Genomic DNA, 23677 nt, shown 5'->3' with positions numbered 1-23677 from the left:
ATCTTGTTCGTTTCATTTCAAATCCATTGTGGTGGTGTATAGAGCCAAAAATGTTAGAATTGTGTCGATGTCCCAATATTTATGGACCTGACTATATGTTGTTGGACTATGAACCTGTGTAGTACGGGTTCTGTGATGTCACTTGGTTCCTTCATAGCAGAGACATTGACTACTAGGGTAAGCCACTTGGCATGAAGTATCTTTATGTAAAGAGAAACAACTTGGGACATTTGGGATCAGAAAAGCGGGTCTGCTTTTTTCCCCCTGATACAGAAACAGCACCACTTGTCATGGGCTGTGTCTAGGACTGCTATACCCTATACAGATCATGGGAAAAAGCACACCTCTTTTTCCTGAATATTTTCCAACCCCTTACAAATTACAGGCTTGCTTCTGAACACATTTACACTTTATTACAGAGCTTATGTACATAAGAAGAGTAAGAGTAACATCTTACCTTGTACCGATCCCGGGTTATGGCCAATAGTTGTATTTAGAGATGAGCGAAGATGGGAGTTCCGAAGACAGAGCAGAGTGAACACACTTGCCTATTTTTAGAAGTCCCATAGAAATTAATGGGGGCGGGGATGATCCTATGCACAGTCCCCCCTCTTTTACTTTAGGCACTCTGGGACCTATCTGACATTTGTAACATACCCTAGCAATATACAAAAAGTATCTGAGGTGAGACAATCTGTTTAAGTCTGTCTTTGGTTTGTGACAGCGCGGCTAATTTATTAAATGGTGCACAGTAATAATAAATGTGTCTCAAGTATAATGTGGTTTACGCCTATATCTTTTAAGTACACCTGTTTTTTTTTTTGTGAAGTTTCGTGAATGTCATAGAAGATTAAAGAGACTTAAAAGTGATTTAGAGGCACATTTATTAAGACCCTAAGCTGGCGGTGGATCCGTCGAGGTTATGAAAAGGCTCTGGCTTCGGTGGATCCTCCGCCAGTTCTAAATGTAAGACAGCTTCCGAGTAGAGATGTTGCGAACATAAAATTTTCCGTTCGCGAACGGCGAACGCGAATTTTCGCAAATGTTCGCGAACTGGCGAACCGCCATAGACTTCAATAGGCAGGCGAATTTTAAAACCCACAGGTACTCTTTCTGGCCACAATAGTGATGGAAAAGTTGTTTCAAGGGGACTAACACCTGGACTGTGGCATGCCGGAGGGGGATCCATGGCAAAACTCCCATGGAAAATTACGTAGTTGACGCAGAGTCAGGTTTTAATCTATAAAGGGCATAAATCACCATACATTCCTAAATTGTTTGGAATAACGTGCTTTAAAACATCAGGTATCGATCAGGTAGTGTAAGGGTTACGCCCGCTTCACAGTGACAGACCAAACTCCCCGTTTAACGCACCGCAAACAGCCCATTTGCACAACCGCAAACTCCCCATTTGCACAAGGTTGGATACCAAGCTAGCCATGTCCCGTTCCTTGTCCTCACTGATGTCATTGAAGGTCTCTTCCTCCACCCAGCCACGTACAACACCAAGGGTCCCCGAAAGGTGACAACAAGCCCCCTGGGACGCCTGCTGTGGTTGGTCTTCCACCTCCTCAAAGCCACCTTCCTCCTCTGACTCCTCTTCTTCAGACTCCTCTCTCTGCGTTGCCTCTCTCTGCGTTATTATAAGGTGTGTTAAGTAGTACTATTCCTATCAGTTGAATCCCTGTTACGTCCCCTATCAGGGGACGTGTATATGGCATTGATTTTAGGAACGTGGAGATGGAAAAAGATGCTTGGTCGGTCCTCCTACTTCAAATTTGGGGCACTGCGCGTGCAATCTAATGTGCCACCAGATAGTTGCGGTGTGTTATGTTGTTCTATTCTTATCAGTTTAATCCCTGTTACGTCCCCTATCAGGGGACGTGTATATGGCATTGATTTTAGGAACGGGGAGATGGAAAAAGATGCTTGGTCGGTCCTCCTACTTCAAATTTGGGGCACTGCGCGTGCAATCTAATGTGCCGCCAGATAGTTGTGGTGTGTTATGTTGTTCTATTCTTATCAGTTTAATCCCTGTTACGTCCCCTATCAGGGGACGTGTATATGGCATTGATTTTAGGAACGGGGAGATGGAAAAAGATGCTTGGTCGGTCCTCCTACTTCAAATTTGGGGCACTGCGCGTGCAATCTAATGTGCCGCCAGATAGTTGCGGTGTGTTATGTTGTTCTATTCTTATCAGTTTAATCCCTGTTACTTCCCCTATCAGGGGACGTGTATATGGCATTGATTTTAGGAACCGGGAGATGGAAAAAGATGCTTGGTTGGTCCTCCTACTTCAAATTTGGGGCACTGCGCGTGCAATCTAATGTGCCGCCAGATAGTTGCGGTGTGTTATGTTGTTCTATTCTTATCAGTTTAATCCCTGTTACGTCCCCTATCAGGGGACGTGTATATGGCATTGATTTTAGGAACGGGGAGATGGAAAAAGATGCTTGGTCGGTCCTCCTACTTCAAATTTGGGGCACTGCGCGTGCAATCTAATGTGCCGCCAGATAGTTGTGGTGTGTTATGTTGTTCTATTCTTATCAGTTAAATCCCTGTTACGTCCTCTTTCAGGGGACGTGTATAGGGCATTGATTTTAGGAACGGGGAGATAGAAAAAGATGCTTGGTCGGTCCTCCTACTTCAAATTTGGGGCACTCCGCGTGCAATCTAATGTGCCGCCGCCCGCCAGATAGTTGTGGTGTGTTATGTTGTTCTATTCTTATCAGTTTAATCCCTATTACGTCCCCTATCAGGGGACGTGTATATGGCATTGATTTTAGGAACCGGGAGATGGAAAAAGATGCTTGGTCGGTTCTCCTACTTCAAATTTGGGGCACTGCGCGTGCAATCTAATGTGCCGCCAGATAGTTGTGGTGTGTTATGTTGTTCTATTCTTATCAGTTTAATCCATGTTACATCCCCTATCAGGGGACGTGTATATGGCATTGATTTTAGGAACGGGGAGATGGAAAAAGATGCTTGGTCGGTCCTCCTACTTCAAATTTGGGGCACTGCGCGTGCAATCTAATGTGCCGCCAGATAGTTGTGGTGTGTTTTGTTGTTCTATTCTTATCAGTTTAATCCCTGTTACGTCCCCTATCAGGGGACATGTATGGAATAGATTTTAGACAACCGCAAAGAGTTGTCAATAGTTGACACACTCATGACATAAATTTTATACCTCTATGCGTCAATCTTGGTGTAGTTATGACTGTGCTTGTGCGCACGTTTGGGAGATTGCAGGCAATGGGGGTTTTACAAAGCCTATGGTCGTGCTGAGGTAGTTCAGTGACAGTTAAGTGACCCAGAAAACAATGATTCTGCAGTGTGGGCCCATTGTTGGCCTAGTAGGCTTTAGACGATCACAAAGAAAATTAAGGTTTCTTCTATGCAAAATTATCCAGCCAATCGCTTTTGGTCTGTTCACAATGAAGCAACGACCTTATCATCTGGGGTGTGCCAACATTGCCATTGCCAACACACTCATAGAGGTGGTCGCTTCATTGTGATACGCAAGCCCCTTCACCACGACAAGGTAACGATCACGAAGGGGAATTGACACATGTATGTGCCTTTTTTTTGTTTTGTTTTTGCAGCCACAGTGCAGCACCAGAGGCCAGAAAAATTAGGCATGTACACATGCCTGAAAAATTAGGTATTGTTGCAGCCATTGCTGCAGAAAGTGCCCTAAAACATTGCGGCTTGAACCCTAGTTGGTGGCGGATAAGTCACGTAAGTCATCCGGCATTCAGAGATAAAATACAGCAGCGTGTGGACCATTTTTAGCCCAAGGCAGCTCATCTCATCAGGCCTTTTTTAGTCGAATGTATCGCCTACTGTCAGTCCCTTCGGGATCCATCTCTCATTCATCTTAATAAAGGTGAGGTAATCTAGACTTTTTTGACCTAGGCGACTTCTCTTCTCAGTGACAATACCTCCTGCTGCACTGAAGGTCCTTTCTGACAGGACACTTGAAGCGGGGCAGGCCAGAAGTTCTATCGCAAATTGGGATAGCTCAGGCCACAGGTCAAGCCTGCACACCCAGTAGTCAAGGGGTTCATCGCTCCTCAGAGTGTCGATATCTGCAGTTAAGGCGAGGTAGTCTGCTACCTGTCGGTCGAGTCGTTCTCTGAGGATGGACCCCGAAGGGCTGTGGCGATGCGTAGGACTTAAAAAGCTCCGAATGTCCTCCATCAACAACATGTCTGTAAAGCGTCCTGTCCTTGCCGGCTTGGTCGTGGGAGGAGGAGGATTACTTTCACCTCTTCCCCTGTTAGATTCCCGTTGTGCTGTGACATCACCCTATACGCTGTGTAAAGCATACTTTTAAATTTATTTTGGAACTGCTGCATCCTTTCCGACTTGCGGTAATTCGGTAACATTTCAGGCACTTTCTGCTTATACCGGGGGTCTAGTAGCGTGGACACCCAGTACAGGTCGTTCTCTGTCGCAAATCAAGCGCCTCACTGGCATGTTGTTTCGCCGCTGGATATCTGAAAAGTGCGCCATGGCCGTGTAGGAACGCCTGAAATGGCCACACACCTTCCTGGCCTGCTTCAGGACGTCCTGTAAGCCTGGGTACTTATGCACAAAGTGTTGTACGATCAGATTACACACATGTGCCATGCACGGCACATGTGTCAACTTGCCCAAATTCAATGCCGCCAACAAATTGCTTCCGTTGTCACACACCACTTTGCCGATCTCCAGTTGGTGCGGAGTCAGCCATTGATCCACCTGTGCGTTCAGGGCGGACAGGAGTGCTGGTCCGGTGTGACTCTCTGCTTTCAGGCAAGTCAACCCCAAGACGGCGTGACACTGCCATATCCGGGATGTGGAATAGCCCCTGGGGAGCTGAGGGGGTGCCGTTGATGTGCAGCAAGACGTAGCAGCAGAAGAGGACTCAGCCGAGGAGGTTATGGAAGAGGATGGAGTAGGAGGAGTAGAGGAGGTGGCAGCAGGCCTGCCTGCAAGTCGTGGCGGTGTCACCAACTCCTCTGCAGAGCCACGCATTCCATGCTTGGCAGCCGTCAGCAGGTTTACCCAATGCGCAGTGTAGGTGATATACCTGCCCTGACCGTGCTTTGCAGACCAGGTATCAGTGGTCAGATGGACCCTTGCCCCAACACTGTGTGCCAGACATGCCATTACTTCCTTTTGCACAATCGAGTACAGGTTGGGGATTGCCTTTTGTGCAAAGAAATTTCGGCTGGGTACCTTCCACTGCGGTGTTCCAATAGCTACAAATTTTTGGAACGCCTCAGACTCCACCAGCTCCTTGCGACGACCTCCCCCTGCTTCCAACTCGTCTCCTCCTCCTCTCTGTCTCCCCATCTGAACTTTCCCCCTGTTCTTCTTCTCTTCTAGCGGGCACCCACGTGACATCCACGGACACATCGTCATCATCAACCGCTTCACTTGTATCTGACAACTCAGCAAAGGAAGTAGCAGCGGGTACAACATCATCATCATCACACCGTACGTCCATGTGTGTAATGCTGCCTGACTGAGACATATCCCTGTTATCTACATCCTCTGGCAATAATGGTTGCGCATCACTCATTTCTTCCAACTGATGTGTAAATAACTCCTCTGACAGATCAAGTGAAGCGGCTGTGGTGCTAGTGTTTGTGGTGGCGGCAGGCGGGCGAGTGGTAACTTGAGAGGTGCCCGAAGCTAAGCTGGAGGAGGATGGTGCGTCAAGGTTCAGAGCGGAAGCTGTAGAAGATTTGGTGTCCTGTGTTAGCCAGTCAACTATGTCCTCAGAACTTTTCGAGTTCAGGGTACGTGGCCTCTGAACACTGGGCATTATTCTAGGGCCAAAGGGAATCACAGCACCACGACCACGACGGCCCCTGCGGGGTGGCCTGCCTCTGCCTGTCATTTTTTGGAGATTAGTTAATTTGTACTATGCGTGCAAGCTACTGTGACACCAGATATGAGTGGCACTGTGCACTGGCAGAAGTTGGCAGAGTAGACGCTGTAGGCCTGACACACACGCTTGCAGACAACTAACTGCTATTCAATCTATTACAGTCAAAAAAAAAATTTGTTTTTAAATGTGCACTACTGTTACACCAGATATGAGTTGCACTGGTGTGACACTGTGCCCTTGCAGGCCCTGAAACGCACACTTGTGAAGGAAAATGACTGCTATTATTTCAGTCCAAAAAGTCTTATTTTTTTTTTATGTGCACCACTGTTACACCAGATATGAGTTGCACTGGTGTGACACTGTGCCCTTGCAGGCCCTGAAACGCACATTTGTGAAGGAAAATGACTGCTATTATTTCAGTCCAAAAAGTGTTGTTTTTTTTAAATGTGCACCACTGTTACACCAGATATGAGTTGCACTGGTGTGACACTGTGCCCTTGCAGGCCCTGAAACGCACATTTGTGAAGGAAAATGACTGCTATTATTTCAGTCCAAAAAGTGTTGTTTTTTTTAAATGTGCACCACTGTTACACCAGATATGAGTTGCACTGGTGTGACACTGTGCCCTGGCAGGCCCTGAAACGCACACGTGTGCAGGAAAATGACTGATATTATTTCACAGTCAAAAAATTTGTATTTTTTTTTTATGCAAGCTATTGTGACACCAGATATGAGTGGTGGCACTGGGTAAGTGGGCACAGTATACGCTGTGAGCCTGACACACACGCTGGCAGGCAGGCAACTGCAATTAGATTAGACAGGAAAAAAAAAAGCAGACTGATGTTCTAGCCCTTAAATGCAAGCTATTGTGACACCAGATATGAGTGGTGGCACTGGGCAAGTGGGCACAGTATACGCTGTGAGCCTGACACACACGCTGGCAGGAAACTGCAATTAGATTACACAGGAAAAAAATAAATAAGCAGACTGATGTTCTAGCCCTAAAAAGGGCTTTTTAGGGTGCTGTCCTTACAGCAGAGATCTGATGAGTCTTTCAGGACTGTAGTGGACACTGAATACACTAGCCTAGCTATCGATTTCCCTATTAAATCAGCAGCAGCTACACTGTCCCTCCTCTCACTAAGAATGCAGCTTCCGAATGAATCTAAAATGGATGCTGTCCAGGAGGTGGGAGGGTCTGGGAGGGAGGGTCTGCTGCTGATTGGCTGGAATGTGTCTACTGACTGTGAGGTACAGGGTCAAAGTTTACTCAATGATGACGAATAGGGGGTGGACCGAACATCGCATATGTTCGCCCGCCGCGGCGAACGCGAACAAGCTATGTTCGCCGGGAACTATTCGCCGGCTAACTATTTGGGACATCTCTACTCCCAAGCTGTCTTACATTTAGACCTTTTTCTTCACCTAAAACAGTCGTAGAAAATGGTAAATGCGACAGGCCCGTCCTCTTCCCATGCCACTCCTACAATTTTAGACCTGGTGCAATCGGGGAGAAGTCGCAGATTGCGGCACAACTAACCATTGTGCTGCCATCTGCACCTAAAATACGCCTAATTTCAGATTAATAAATGACCCCCTTAATCTTTAAATTTGGCCTCAATCTCAGGAGAGAGTGCAGGAGGCCAAAACATTTTAATGGTAGAAAACTGGCCACTCCACATTCAGATGAGATTAGCTTTATCAAACAACTATCAGCACCTACCTTCACCAGTCACAGATTTTCTGTGCAATCATAGGGCCCGATGCCATCTACCCATGTATGGCCATCTTTACTTTTCTGGTTTTGATTTTCGCAAAGGTGCCATTATTTACATACAGCCTGGAAAATGTCTGGAGCCTACTGTTCTGGATGTCTATGACCATCTTATTCCTATCATAATTCAGCCTATCAGTGCTGCGGTGATAAAAATCCTGTTGAGAAAGGCAGTGTGCCGAAACGCGTTATATATTGTTACTTCTTACATAATAAGCAATAAAAGAAGAAGATTCAGCATATTTAAGCAGTTGCCGGGATTTACTTTCACTTTTGTCCTCGTGGAGTTTCACTCCTCCCCGCAGCAGCGCAGACTCGCAGTAACTAGCGCTGGCTGGATTTGTCTTTATCGCGGTGATAAAAGTGACTGCCTGCCGCCGAGGTGGAGTTTTTGTTTGCACAGATCAATGGTTTGCACTAGTACACATACACGGCATAGCCCTTTGTACTTGGTTGGATATATGAGCTTCTGTAAACAGTGGAAGAGACCAGGAATCAATTCACAAAAGTCTCTTTGTAGCTTTGCAGAGACATTTGCTCCCATGCAGGACATCATTCTCAAGACACGTACTGAATGATGCTTTTTGAAATTCGATATGAAGTGCAATTACTATAAAAGAGAAATGATATACAGGTTCTGCATCCTAGAAGTAGACTCACTATGTAATATTATAGAATAGTTTATGAAACCTTATGTCTTGTAGGTATCTTTGAAAGGGACACTTCCATCAGAAAGGGAAACTCAGTATTCACATTTTTTAGAATTTTTGGCTGTTTTACTATTTCATTCCGGTAGTACTACGCCACTAAAAATTTAATAAAAAATAATGTCCTTCTGTAGCAGTCAGCCCAGAGAGATAAACCTCCTATATACATAGGGAACCTATTGTTAGTTTACTGATGCCGAGAGAGGAAGATGTTATTGGAAGCGCAATCTTCTTGATAACAGTAGGTGCAAAAATGCGATACCCGTATGACATCTCTTTTCAGTGTCGAACTGAGGTTCCTTGGGCCCACCAGAGGAAATTAATCTTGGTACCCCTGCCCTATATCATCAATAGAGTCTTACAGGTTTTAATCAAAGAAATAGACCCTAGTGGCAAGTGACTGGCTGAAACGGCAGCCAAATATTCTTTTCTCCTTCTGGTCCTTTGGGGCCCACTATTGCATTAGGGCCTGAACCTATGGGAAGCTACTCTGGTGGGCCAGTCCAACCCTGGCTCTGTTGTTCTCTTGGTAGGCCTAGATAATGAGGCCCATAGAAGAGCACTGCATTGATTAGTGTAATGTGTGATGCCCTAACTGAGTCACTAAGCAAGATTGTTTGTGTCCCAACAAATAGGAAGTTAACAGGACAGGACAGGAAGTAGAATACATAAAAAATACAAAACTAAGGGGGCCTATTAAAGTGACCTGGAGTGTCGGTACATAGTCTATGCAAACCATGTAATACCACAAATACCAGAAAAACTATACCAACAGGCCACACATCCAATAAATCTTTATTCAGCACCACAACATTAAAATACTGTATACAAAAACAGAAATCTTATCTGGGACTTGTATATGTCCTCACAAAAATGTATGGAAACTTGTCCAAAAAAAGACAATCATGAAGACCTGGACACAACGTTTTGCCCCATGTGTATCACCGGAAAAAAACTGCTTTCTCAGGGGTTCTGTGGGGCGACAACTTGTGTGCGCACCATCCTGGACGTTTATTGCTGCATTATGGGTATCGTTATTTCTTGTTTATGATTGGATGTCACGTTATGATTTTTGTATAGATCAGTTCATTTTAGAGGTCCAGGTGTTCATGATTTTCCTTATTTTGGACCACATTCATGTGAGGACATATACAAGTCCCAGATAAGGTTTCTTTTTTTGTATACAGTATTTTAATGTTGTGGTGCTGAATAAAGATTAATTTATATTTTAATTATCATAGGATGTGCAGCCTGTTTGCATAGTCTTTCTGCTGGTAGTAGGAAATAGAATACATGTGATGACTTAAAAAAAAATATCCAGAAGAATATCCACCTATTTTTTATTTAAAACAGTTACATAGAAATTTCACATAGAGGTGGTTAATATGTAATAAAAAAATAATTTGATGAAAGTGTCCCTGTCCCATCCCATTATTTAAGGCATAAATTGCCTTCTTAATAACAATCCTATACAGACAGTTTACTTTTTCATGCAGAGAACCCCATAATGAGAAATTTTGTACTGAGAAATCTTGTGGTACCTTCCCACAACAAGTCAGTCAAGGCCAAGGTCTTTAGCGGTCCTGAGCCTCTCATGAAACCCATATTTAATATGGTGCGCTCCCATAATAAAAGCTTTAGTTACAACAACAGAGCAGTGTTTGACCTTCAAAGAGCATCCACGGGTAAATAGTCCCTGATGCACCACATGCTCACATTAGAAGGCTATTATGAAAAGGAACATTAACATAAAACATATCAATAGCTGGCTCTGGTAACTAAAGAACTTAATGTTTTTTTATGTTTCATTGCTTAATATATCACTAAAAGTCATAGCTGTAGTTTTTCCTACCCATGTTATAATGATCTAAATAAAATCTCCTAAAAAAAAAACATTGTATTCGCTTTAATTTGACTTTTAAATGCTTGATTTGTCTTCTAATACCATCACAGGTCCTAATTGCCACTTAATATATATATATATATATGAATCTGTATTTGAAGGTCAACCCTTTGACATTCTCCCAGACAGTACTCATCTAAGAAAGGTAACTTAAAGGGAAGCATACTTACCTACTTCCCGACGCTGACTCACGGCTCCTTTGCTTTCTGGTCTCCACTGCTCTGCTTGGGTCAATTAATATAACCTTCCTGTTTGACATTGTGGTGACCTTATACCCTTGCGTCACTTGACCATTTGACATGATGCAAGGTAAACAGGTCACCAGCGGCGTCAAACCATAAGTTTACATCCAGAGACCCAGGAGGAGCAGCGGAGACCGGAAGTTGGAGGATACGGGAGCCAATGTCGGGAAGCAGGTAAAGTAGGCTTACCTTCGCAGGTCTGCATGGGGGAGTGTAGGTTAGGCAAACACGCAAAGCCCTTTTAAAGATAAAACCACCATTTTGCACATGCAGTCCTTTCTTTCAGCAGCACGGTACAAAGCAGAAGGAACTGAGTAGACAAAATGATATATGGTTTTGTGGGCAAATGTTTACTAAAACTTACATTTCATTCATTTAAATGCCTAGTTTAAGAGTCCAGTGGGCGGTCCTACTCAGTGATTGACAGCTTTGCCTATATGACTGTGCATAAATCAAAATCACTAACTACGGCCACCCACTGGACACCTAAGCATAGAAAGAGCAGGGATTTCAATTTAAAAAATTCAAGTTTTCCTCCTAAAAGCATATATCAGCTCCTCCATGTTCAACCTAACAGGTTCGCTTTAAAAACATTAATCTCCACAATTGATGTTTTTTTGTGCAGTCTAATCATCCAGTTTCATGGAAGATGTTGAATTTGATCTCTGGTTGCTGAATGAGTTTGCAAAAGCAATGACTGTAGGTAGGGACAGACAAGGACAGTGAGCCCTCAGGCTAGTACCTAGCCAGCTTTACCTACCTGCTTGCAGTACAAGCCCTAGATAGCTAGACCCCAACTGGTCGACGGCCCCTACACTATATAAGTGCAGAAATGGACTACAAACATAGACAGACAAACACAATACAGAGTAGTATGTAAATGGGTCAAAACCATTCGGGCTATGCAGTACCAACTGAGAGAAAAAGAGTGGTTAGAAGACAAGCTAAGATCAGAACCAGATGGACTACACAGTACCAGAAGAGAGATGGAGAGTGGTCAGAAGATAAGCTGGGGTCAGAAGCACAAGCAATCCAAATAAGCACAGGAGCAAGAACCAGGAACACAGCTAGGCAGAGCAATCAGTCCACTGCTAGTCTCCTCCAGCACACGCCCACTGCTGGGAGAAACAGAGCATTGCATCCTGTTGCTAAGGATGCGGTCTCTTCACCAGGAGGTTTGGCTCATCATCGCGTCTCTCCCGACGCACCTGTGCAGAGGCTGAGGGTTGCACTGCTGGAGCCTGGACAGGTAGGTTTGTTACACATAGATAGGGAATGTATAGACAAGCTCAATGTAAATGTACATATAAGTGCCTAGCGATGTCGTACTGGTAGGATTGATCACTACCTTGCCTTCTGCCATCGGATGGTCTATTGTATAGAAATCCTAACTTTTATAATATGCTAATTAGGTGCTTGGAGCACTGAGGGGCAATCCTAGCCCCTTAGAGTACTTTCACACTTGCGGCAGAGGATTCCAGCAGGCAGTTCCGTCGCCGGAACTGCCTGCCAGATACGGCAATCCGGGCGAAAACGGATGGCATTTGTCATACGGATCCGAATGCGGATCCGTCTGACAAATGCATTGAAATCCTGGATCCGTCTCTTCAGTATCATCTGGAAAAACGGATCCGGTATTTATATTTTTCAAAGATTAAAAGGTCTGCGCATGTGCGGACTGGAAGAACGGATCCGTTTTGCCGGAACACTTGGGGCCAGATCCGGCATTTCAATGGAAATTAATGCCAGATCCGGCATTCCGGCAAGTGTTTAGAATTTTTGGCAGGAGAGAAAACTGCAGCATGCTGCGGTATTTTCTCCGGCCAAAAAACGTAAGAGGGACTGAACTGATGCATCCTGATGCATACTGAACGGATTGCTCTCCATTCAGAATGCATTAGGATAAAACTGATCAGTTTTTTCCCGGTATTGAACCCCTAGGACGAAACTCAATGCCGGAAAAGAATAACGCTAGTGTGAAAGTACCCTTAACGGACCACTTTACCTCCACCTCGTCACATGTGTGAAAATATTCAGACATATATCCTGTCATCTACTCATAGGTTACAGTTGGCCAAATATGTGCCAAAATACTGCCCTCTTGATGTACAAGCATAAAGGCCTCTTTCACACGGGCGTTGCGGGAAAATGTGCAGGTGCGTTGCGGGAACACATTTTTCCGCGCGAGTGCAAAACATTGTAATGCGTTTTGCACGCGCGTGAGAAAAATCGCGCATGTTTGGTACCCAAACCCGAACTTCTTCACAGATCGGGGTTGTGTAGATTGTATTATTTCCCCTTATAACATGATTATAAGGGAAAATAATAGCATTCTGAATACAGAATGCATAGTACAATAGCACTGGAGGGGTTAAAAATAAAATAAAAATTTAACTCACCTTAGTCCACTTGATCGCGCAGCGCGGCATCTCCTTCTGTCTCCTTTGCTGAACAGGACCTGTGGTGATGTCACTCCGATCATCACATGATCCATCACCATGGTAAAAGATCATGTGATGGATCATGTGATGACCGGAGTGACGTCACCACAGGTCCTGTTCAGCAAAGGAGACAGAAGGAGATGCCGAGCTGCGCGATCAAGTGGACTAAGGTGAGTTAAATATATATATATTTTTTTTAACCCCTCCAGTGCTATTTTACTATGCATTCTGTATTCAGAATGCTAATATTTTCCCTTATAACCATGTTATAAGGGAAAATAATAATGATCGGGTCTCCATCCCGATCGTCTCCTAGCAACCGTGCGTGAAAATCGCACCACATCCGCACTTGCTTGCGGATGCTTGCGATTTTCACGCAACCCCATTCACTTCTATGGGGCCTGCGTTAAGTGAAAAACGCACAATATAGAGCTTGCTGCGATTTTCACGCAACGCACAAGTGATGCGTGAAAATCACTGCTCATGTGAACAGCCCGATAGAAATAAATGGGTCAGTATTCAGTGCGGGTGCAATGCGTTCAACTCACGCATCGCATCCGCGCGGAATACTCGCCCGTGTGAAAGGGGCCAAAGGGGTATTCCCATTTGGGGAGTGTCTATTCTGTTGCAGCTAAGGGTGTGTGTCCATGCTCTACATATCACAAAAAAACAGCAGGTGGTGCTACACAGATACATTTTATTGAATACTCAGTGGCTATGCAAATTTTTTTTATTATATGCAATTATGAAAATATTCAGATCCAGGCACTGGATTTTTTTTGTGGGACAACTCCTTTAAACACTATCTTCTGGATGTAAATTGGTTGAGTTATTTCTATAGAGAGGAGGATGATGATGGAGAACAGACCGGGTGAAGGGCAGAATAACCTCTAATTGCTGCTTTCATTGTTTAATCAAACTCAATGACTTCCATAAAATATCTGCAGGCAGAATGGAAAAACTGATGACAAGAATAAATTGATTTCTCCAATATTATGCTTCCTAGTAACTCCTGTATAAAAGTGTAGCCTTGCAGCTCGTTATGGTTTCAAACCTGACCAGGACTGAACATACATGGAGGTGGCATGGTTTCCTCACCCATTCCAAAAAACACACTGGTATGCTACTGTTTATGGTGTTGGTCCATGCTTGAAAATCAATGGGAGTTCCAACAACTTGGGGGAGGGCACCCCTGAGGAGCATCAAGGGGTGAGGCTAGGGCATGATAATTGTATGGCTATGGGCTTCAAGATGTCTGAAGGAGTGGGCTTGAACAAAGTTGGTGGAAGAATGGCAGAAAAATATGAAGGTTATTACTAGAAAGCTAGGGTTAAAAGGGCCAGGAGAAACCAGGTGGAGTAATGTTCCTCTAACTGGACGCATAGCCCTCACTCCTAGGCTATTAATTAAAGGGTAAGTTATATTAGGCTACATACTTTACTTACACAGAGTCAACCTCGGGGGAGCAACGATGGGTAAACCATGGGGTGGTATGACAGGGCTGACTGTGGAGGAAAATGTACCGGTTACAGCAGCTTCCCATTAATTCTGAGGAACAGTGATTTTCCTGGGATCAGTTGACTGCAGGCTGGCAATCAGGGAAGGCAAGTAACACTGCAAGAGGGGTAGACATGAACCCAGCAAGTGTTGGATGGGGTGCCATGATAGTGTCAGGCGCACTGCTTGATATATGGTTCTCAAGGTTATCAAAGTACCACAGCTACCACCACTGTTTCACAAACAGTTGTATCGGGGTGTAGTAGGGGGAGTGGGTCGTCACTGCAATTTGGCTGCATGCCCCATATATCTGGTCAGGATCAGATCAAGATTTATTGATGAATTTTTGGAGTCCTCTTCATTGTTGGAAAAATTAGAATAACTAAGAAAATATTTCAATCAGTCAATGAAAACCTTTAGCATCTACTGTATATAAAAAGGGTTTTCCGAGATTTTCTTACTGATGACCTATCCCCAGGATTGGTCATCAGTATCTGATCGTGGGGTCTGACACCCACCGATCAGCTGTTAAACAGGGCAGCGGCTCTCCTGTGAGTGCCATGGCCTTCTCCCTGTTTTCCTTAGGCCAGTTACGACACGTTCATGTCTCATGTGGCCTAGGAGCAGCTCAACCCCATAGAAGTGAATAGGGCTGAGCACAATACCAAGCACAGTGATTATACAATGTACAACACTGTGCTTGGTGAGCTGAGAAAAGGCCGCAGCGCCCACAGGAACACCACTGTCTGCTCAAAACAGCTGGTTGGTGGGGGTCCCACCGATCAGATACTGATGACCTATCCAAGGATCAGTAAAAAAAAGTCCTAGAAAACCTTTTTAATTGACTGTAAAATGTAAGACAATAGCACTGCCATACAGTGTTCTGACACTAGTGCTCCAGTGTCCAGATAATAGTGCTCAGTGCTGGGTTAGTCCAGAAATCCAATTGAAACAAGGTGTAGTTAGTATTAGCTATCCTGAGGAGGGAAGAGATGGTTGAGGTGCCAGCTCTATGGCCATTTTAGTCCCTTCCTGTAGTTCAGCTCTGTTTGGCGTTATATATGCATGAAGGGTAATATATAAATACTGTAATGGTATATGACAGGCATTGCATGGAAATTCAAGCATCCTCTCCCAAAAGAGAACACCTTCAAAATTTGGCAAATCTTTACAGAATTTATAACAAGAAAATGTCTGGAAAGTTTTAATTCTTATTCATGTTCTCCTTGTTGACAGGACTTTGGGGAACAACCTTAACTGAAGACACAGCAGAAAACCGGGAGCTGTTTGTGAAAACCACACTGAGGGAATTACTGGTCTATATTATCTTTTTGGTGGATATCTGTCTCTGTAAGTCTGGTCACAAGGATGAATTTTCTTATTCTGAATGCTTTTTGAAGCTACAGGAAGGTTCATGATGTATTTGAAACTATACGTAGTTCACATGTTTCTCTGGCAGTAAAGGGGGGTTATAAAATATAGGGTCTCATTCCAAAAAACACACTGGTATGCTACTGACCATAGTGGTTGTCCATGCTTGAAAACCAATGGGAGTTCCAACAACTTGGGTGAGGGCACCCGTGAGGCGCATCAAGGGGTGAGGCTAGGGCATGATCGTTGTATGGCTATGGGCTTTAAGATGTCTGAAGGAGTGGGCTTGAACAAAGTTGGTGGAAGAATGGCAGAAAAATATAAAGGTTATAACTAGAAGGCTAGGGTTAAAAGGGCCAGGAGAAACCAGGTGGAATAAAGTTCCTATAACTGGGCGGCATATACCTCACTCCTAGACTATTAATTGATGGATAAGTTATATTAGGCTACATACTTTACTCACATGGAGTCAACCTCGGGGGAGCAACGATGGGTAAACGATTGGGTGGTATGACAGGGCTGACTGTGGAGGAAAATGTACTGGTACTGCAGCTTCCCATTAATTCTGAGGAACAGTGATTTTCCTGGTATCAGTTGACTGCAGGCTGGCAATCAGGGAAGGCAAGTAACACTGCAAGAGGGGTAGAAATGAACCCAGCAAGTGTTGGATGTGGTGTCATGATTGTGTCAGGCGCACTGCTTGATATATGGTTCTCAAGGTTATCAAAGTACCACAGCTACCACCACTGTTTCACAAACAGTTGTATCGGGGTGTAGTAGGGGGAGTGGGTCGTCACTGCAATTTGGCTGTATGCCCCATATATCTGGTCAGGATCAGATCAAGATTTATTGAGGAATTTTTGGAGTCCTCTTCATTTTTGGAAAAATTTGAATAACTAAGAAAATATTTCAATCAGTCAATGAAAATCGTTGGCATCTATTGTATATAAAAGGGGTTTTCCGAGATTTTATTTCTCACAGTAGCGATCATTCATCCACATATAGAGGGGAAGATTGCTGCATGTAAATCCAACTTTTCTTTCTGCTAAACCATCAGGCAATTATCGAGAATGTTTGGTTCATTTCCAATAATTGTCATTGCATCAGGGACTTAAAGGGAGTCTGTCACCAACCTGACTGCTTTTAAACCAATCACATAGTTCAGTGGGGCACAAAGACATGACACAGGGGGCATGGCCTAGCTCGCATGGCGTAAAGAAGCAACTGTGAAGAGCTCCGTTGGCAACCTTCCTTATATCCTGCCATCACCCAGTAACTTTCTGGCTTTTTGTGCCTCCATCCTGAGCCCCAGTGTGCCTGGACCCCGGGAAGTAGGAGAGCACAGTGGAAATCAGCGCTGCCTTGTGGGGACTGGAGCCCCGCCACAGAGAGTTGCGCCTGAGCGGGAAGCCACGCTGCTGGGGGAAAAAATATGTAAACTGCATATATAGCTACCTGCCCGGGTCATCTGTCGAGTGGCACCCCCAGGAGCCCTGCCGGAGACCTGTACAGTTGATTGCAGAGCAGAGAGGATGGAGGTGAAGGCAGTGGGAGAGACACGTGGTGGGCGCCATCCTGGATGCAGGGAGCTGTGAGCTGGCCCCGCTGCTCTGTGCCGACAGGAGAGGAAAGAGGCTGTGTGGAAGTGAGGTGAGGAAGGTCCCAGGAACCCATCTCCCCAATAAGGGACATTGGGATACAGACACTGTATTTTAGAGGGGGCCTATTCTCCTAGCCACTGTGAGCAGAGCACCCAGGCCTACTTACATCTGTGTGATCAACCTTACTCCTTAATGGAACCCCTGACCTAAGGGACTGTTCCTGCTAAACCCACTGCTATATCTCCTTATCAGTCTAGCTCCTCTTTAATTACCTACTACAGACAGACTGTACGTTTTCTGTTGATAATACTCTGGGGATTATCCTACAAAGATTGTTTGCTGCGCTATAAGTGCTGTCTTTACTTATACTCCATTGGGACAGCAGCTGTGGGCTTTTATATGGGCCGCAAAACCACGACACTTGTTGCTCCCCCTGCTGCAAAAATTTATATGGATGCCATGAGTCAAACAGAGCAGGGAGATGGAGAGCCTCATCCCTTGGAAATCTCAGCAAAGGCCTCCCAAATTAAGAAGGCAATTGCCACGTGCCAACCAGCTCTCAACGCAAAAATTTACCATCTTCAATCTGATCTTAGCTGTCTGCGGCATGATTTTGATAAAATACGTGAAAGAACCACCGAAGTGGAGCGCAGATTAAGTCATGTAGAAGATATGACCCAAGCGGGTGAGACTGACACTTGTCCGGGATTGGGGACTTTGGTTTAATTGTTTAACAAGGACATAAATATCTCCTACATGACTGTCCTACCTTTCCCATACTTTTCTGATGCCCCGTATTCATTGCACAAATTCTCAGCCGGAAGTGAGTCTTTTCTCACATTCAATGACGTACCGGGTCTATTCTGTAGAGCGAAGCCGCTTCTTCCGCTTCACAGGGAGCCCGGTGACGTCACCATCAGCCGCAGGCATTATGCAGAGCGCTCGGCAACAGATCGCGCTAAGCCATCACCAGGCAGGGCGTGTTGTTCATAATGAAGGAGCAAGGGAACTATGCTAATTAGCATAGTAAACGCCTCCATTGCAGGCAAATGGGGCAGCAGGCTGGAGATAGAAGCAATACTCTGTGGACTGAGCCAGGAGGAGTTTAGGGGCGTTACTAAGGAGGGGAAAAATGTGCGGCAGGAGGCCGAATATGATTCAAGGGGGGCGGATGCATGGAGGACATGGCGATGTGCGGCAGGAGGCTGAATAACATTGAGGGGGCGGAGTCATGGCAGAGAGGAGAGTCGTCTGAAAGCACGTGATGCTGCGCTGCGCTGGGACCCACAGTGCAGAGCGGCAGGAAGTTAAACAAAAATAAACAGAGATGTAAACAGTGCATGGGGGACTGTCGGAGCCGTGTAGAAATTGCGAAAATACTTTAAAACATATGGGGGGGGGGGGGGGCCTAGAATCACCTGTTAACAGTGAGTACACTTAAAAAAAAAAAATACTTTGATCCCGGACAACCCCTTTAAGATGTTAAAAGCCAGAGCTGAAGATGCTGAGAACTGTAACAGAAGGAACAATATTCGTATTTTGGGTCTGCCAGAGCGAGCTGAGGTGTCTACCCCTGAGATTTTTGCGGAGCAACTTATCAGGGACGTTTTATAGCCTATTGTCCTATCTAATTGCTTTGATATTGAGAGGGCACTGTGGTAAACTGTATGGAAAAGTCTTGGGGGGGTGTATATCTCACCCAGGTTCCTCAAATGGGTGAGGTAAGTAAAATCCAGAAAAGCTAAAGTGGTTTCAGCAAGGTGAAGGTTGCTTAGACAGTTTTGTTAAAAGTTCAAGGGCTGAATTTTATTTGGACTGGGAAGGTAGGTTTGGTAGTGGGACCTCCCCAGTCCACCCCCATTGCAGGGCAGATTTTCCCCTAGCCTGAGGGACCCCCAGGTGTAGCCAGCTGTGATCGTTACGTGGAAATAAAAGCACATCCCAGGCTGTCAGTCAGGGAGAGTTTGCCTGGAAAAAGTCTAGGAAGCTGGCTGTCTTGCTGGCTAGAAATGCCGGAGTATCTGTGTGTGACCTGCGCTCAATAGGTGAGCTAGAAACTAATCTGTATTAGTTAGAGCTCAGATGGGCAGGAGTTTATTTTGTTTATGTTTTGTGGTGCTGGGACTTCACCATACCTAGTGAATTATAACTGGGTTTGCCTGTAAATTGCCAGAGTGTCATAAAATAAAGCATCACTTTGGACTTTAATCCTGTTTTCTCCAAAATAATCTGTCACCGCCGCCCTGCTTGAGAGAGCAACCGCTTACAGCGCATAGAGTCCCTTCCAAGCCTCTGCCTGCGGGAGCCCCTAGCAGACCGTTTATTATGAAGGTCCTGAATTATAGAGAGATAGAGATGCTATCCTGCTGGCTGCCCGACATAAAGGCGATATCACTTATGAGAATGTGCCGTTATCTTTTTACCCGGATTTCACATCGGAGGTCCAAATGAGACGAAGGCAGTTCAATGATGTCCGAGCTCGGCTCCGGGAACAGGATATAAAGTATGCAATGATATACCCCTTTTGTCTCCGAGTGCAAGATGGTGAGACCATTCGCTTCTTTGAAACCCCAGAGGCAGTAGCGGACTGGCTCAATAGGCGTCCGGACGTGAGACCTTCCCGCTGATTATGGATAGCTGAGTAGATATGAGGAGATTTTTTAACTCTCTATTTCCCTTAAGTGCATTTTTTATTTTCTGCTCCAGTCTGCCAACTGGGACGGATTGGAAATATAGGTTGCTGGGTGACAGTACTTTGGGAAAGGAGCACTGTTGAGAAGTTAGAATTTTCCCTTTTTTTCTTTTATTGTCTTTTCACTACTGTGTCTGGATGGTGTGTATGATGAGAATACACTCCGGGAATACACTCCTAGTTCTCTAGGGTTAGCAATATACCCAATTGGTTTTAGTTACAGGTTCAGGCTCAACCATGTTAGGACGGATTGAGCGGGGTGGGTGGGTATGAGTTCCAGATTTCTGTTTGATAGTGTTGGTGTGTGTGGGTATGAATGTTTGCTCCTCCACGAGACCTAAGGACGCAGCTACAATTTTTTGGTGGCTGTATGACTTCAGTTAAGTTGATGTCCTGGAATGTCAGGGGTCTTAACGATAAGGTAAACATTCATTGGTCTTCAATTACTTGAAAAGCTATAGCCCTGGTATAGTTGTATTACAGGAAACACATCTACGAGGTCAGAAAGTTTTGGCTCTTAAACGCCCCTGGGTGGGATCCACTAATCATGCGGTATACTCCAATTATGCGAGGGGAGTTTCTATTTTAATTGCCAAAAGCCTTCCTTTCCAGCTCATGTCAGTTCAATTAGATGTCTGGAAGATATGTGTTAATACATGCCAGTATTAGAGGGTTGCAATACTTGATTGTAGGTACATATATATATCATCACCATTCTGTAGGAAACTTCTCAATTACAGTGCCTTGCAAAATTATTATAATTTACAGAACATGCCACAACTTTGACGATATATATTTTTTTATTATTATTATGAAGCAAACAACAAATAGGACAAAATAACAGAAAAAGTCAATGTGCATAACTATTCACCCCCCTAAAGTCGATACTTTATAGAGCCACCTTTTGCGGCAATCACAGCTACAAGGCGCTTTGGATAAGTCTCTATGAGCTTGCCACATCTTACCACTAGGATTTTTGCTCATTCCTCCTTGCAAAACTGCTCCAGCTCCTTCAAGTTTGATGGTTTGCACTTGTGAACAGCAATCTTTAAGTCTGACCACAGATTTTCTATTGGATTGAGATCTGGGCTTTGATTAGGCCATTCCAACACATTTACATGTTTCCCCTTAAACCACTTAAGTGTTGCTTTAGCAGTGTGTTCTGCTGGAAGGTGAACCTCCGTCCTAGCCTCAGATCACGCACAGAGTGGTACAGGTTTTGCTCAAGAAGATCCCTGTATTTAGCACCATTCATCTTTCCCTCAACTCTGACTAGTTTCCCAGTCCCGGCTGCTAAAAAACATCCCCACAGCATGATGCTGCCACCACCATGTTTCACTGTGGGGTTGGTGTTCTTTGGTTGATGTGATGGGTTTGCGCCATACATTTTGGGAGTCTCCCACATGCCTTTTTGCAAACTCACAACGTGCCTTTTTGTTTTTAGCTGAACGTAATGGCTTTCTTTTGGCCACTCTGTTATAAAGCCCAAATCTATGGAGCGTACGGCTTATTGTCGCCCTATGTACAGATACTCCAGTCTCTGCTGTGGAACTCTGCCACTCCTCCAGGGTTACTTTAGGTCTCTGTGCTGCTTCTCTGATTAGAGCCCTCCTTGCCCGGTCTGTGAGTTTGTGGGCGACCATCTCTTGGCAGGTTTGCTGTTGTGCCATGTTCTTTCCATTTGGTTATGATTGATTTAGTGGTGCTCCTGGGGATCATCAAAGATTTGGATTTTTTTTATAACCTAACCCTGACTTGTACTTCTCAACATTGTCCCTTACTTGTTTGGAGAGTTCCTTGGTCTTCATGGCAGTGTTTGGTTAGTGATGCCTCTTGCTTAGGTGTTGCAGCCTCTGGGGCCTTTCAAAAAAGGTGTGTAAATGTAATGACAGATCATGTGACAAGATCATGATTAAGAACCGTTTGGTTTGAAACATGTCGGTCTGATGGGAGGTGATGACCACTGCTTTGTACATTGACTGTATCCACGATGGAATAAAGATGATGCAGCGCTTCAACATACTACGTGCTGGATGTTTCTTTTGTTTCAAGTCTTCATACTGAGCCAGCCTTGGCTTGTCCGTGCACTGTGGATTACTGGTGAGCTGGACTTTTACTCTTTCTATTGTAGATCATGTGACACTTAGATTGCACACAGGTGGACATCATTTCACTAATTATGTGACTTCTGAAGGTAATTGGTTGTGCCAGAGCTTTTTATGGGCTTCCTAACAAAGGGGGTGAATACATACGCACATGCCAATTTTCAGTTTTCTATTTCTAACCAATCGTTTTATTTATATATTTTTCTCATTTCACTTCACCAACTTAGACTATTGTGTTCTGATCCACCACATAAAATTCAGATTAACAAAACATTGAATTCAAGGCTTTAATGTACCAAAATAAGGAAAAGTCAAGGGGGGGGTGAATACTTTTGCAAGGCACTGTATATTATGAGCAAAGTCGCAATGTTTTCAGCAAATCCCTTTATCATTATGGGTGATTACAATGCAACTTTGGATCCACTAAGAGAGAGGATACATCCTCAGGCTGGATGTAGGTCTCTCCTACATTGGACTAAAGCACATGGGCTCATAGAGATCTGGCGCCACCTCAATCATACCTCTGCACAATTCTCATCTTACTCAGCCTCCATGGGCTCTATGTCTCGTATAGACTTAGCTTTCGTCAGTAGGGATCTGTTACCTTATATTAGAACTAGTGATTATCTGCCTAGGGGCATTTCAGATCATGCCCCCCTCCTCTTTATTTTATCACAGCCATTGATCCCCCCCCCCCCCCCCCACTAGATTGTGGTGTTTGAACCCGTTATGGCTAGATGTTCTCCCATTGATGAGCAGTTGTTACGAGGCTTCGGAATACTATTGGACAGAGAACGAAGGGTCCTCAAATCCTCTGTTAGAATGGGATGCCTTTAAGTCCGTGATGAGGGGATCATTAATCCATGCGATAGCGTCACACAGAAAGGAACTGCGTATAACACAAACTAAGTTAGAAGTAGCGGTCTCCAACAAGTAGCAGGAATTTCTAAAAGATCCGAGTAGCGAAAAGCAGGGGGATTGGCTGGAAGCACAGTGTCTGTTCTACCTACACCTTACTGACTATACTCAAAAGAAACTACTAGCCCAGAGGCAAATAGTTTTTTCTGATGGGCATAAAAATAGTAGGGCTTTGGCATACTTTGCTCGCTCAGAAACCCCCCAAACAGTGATTGCCAGTGTTATGTCTGACCACGGTGAACTGTTGGTTGAGCCCTGTGATGTGTGTAGCCAATTTGCTTCCTACTATTCTGCTCTATATGCTTCTAAAACCACTTGTACTCCAGTAAATATAACCCGTTTTCTAGCCGGGATTCCACTTCCCACTCTTGCACGAGAGGAAGGGGGGCCTTGGTTGTGCACATCACGGATGCTAAAATTGAGCTGGCTATTAAATCCCTGGCCGTGGGGAAAGCTCCTGGTCCGGATGGCTTCCCAGCTGAATGGTACAGACTCCACTCTAAGGAGCATAGCACCAGACTCCGGAAGCTTTTTGATTATGCTT

General features: G+C 44.7%; 1 protein-coding gene across 1 annotated transcript in view; it reads left to right on the top strand.

Annotated features, from left to right (window-relative positions):
• The window catches only part of PKD2L1 (polycystin 2 like 1, transient receptor potential cation channel), a 99901-nt gene that overhangs the window by 3862 nt on the left and 72362 nt on the right, over window positions 1–23677 (top strand). Inside the window, exon 2 of the mRNA XM_040438300.1 lies at window positions 15683–15796. Coding sequence (XP_040294234.1) covers window positions 15683–15796 — 114 coding nt within the window. The remainder of the gene's footprint in view (window positions 1–15682; window positions 15797–23677) is intronic.

Source organism: Bufo bufo, chromosome 6 (genome assembly GCF_905171765.1).
Source record: "Bufo bufo chromosome 6, aBufBuf1.1, whole genome shotgun sequence".
NCBI lineage: Eukaryota > Metazoa > Chordata > Amphibia > Anura > Bufonidae > Bufo > Bufo bufo.
The sequence above is the reverse complement of the archived record's forward strand: the minus strand, read 5'-3'. Positions and strand labels throughout refer to the sequence as shown.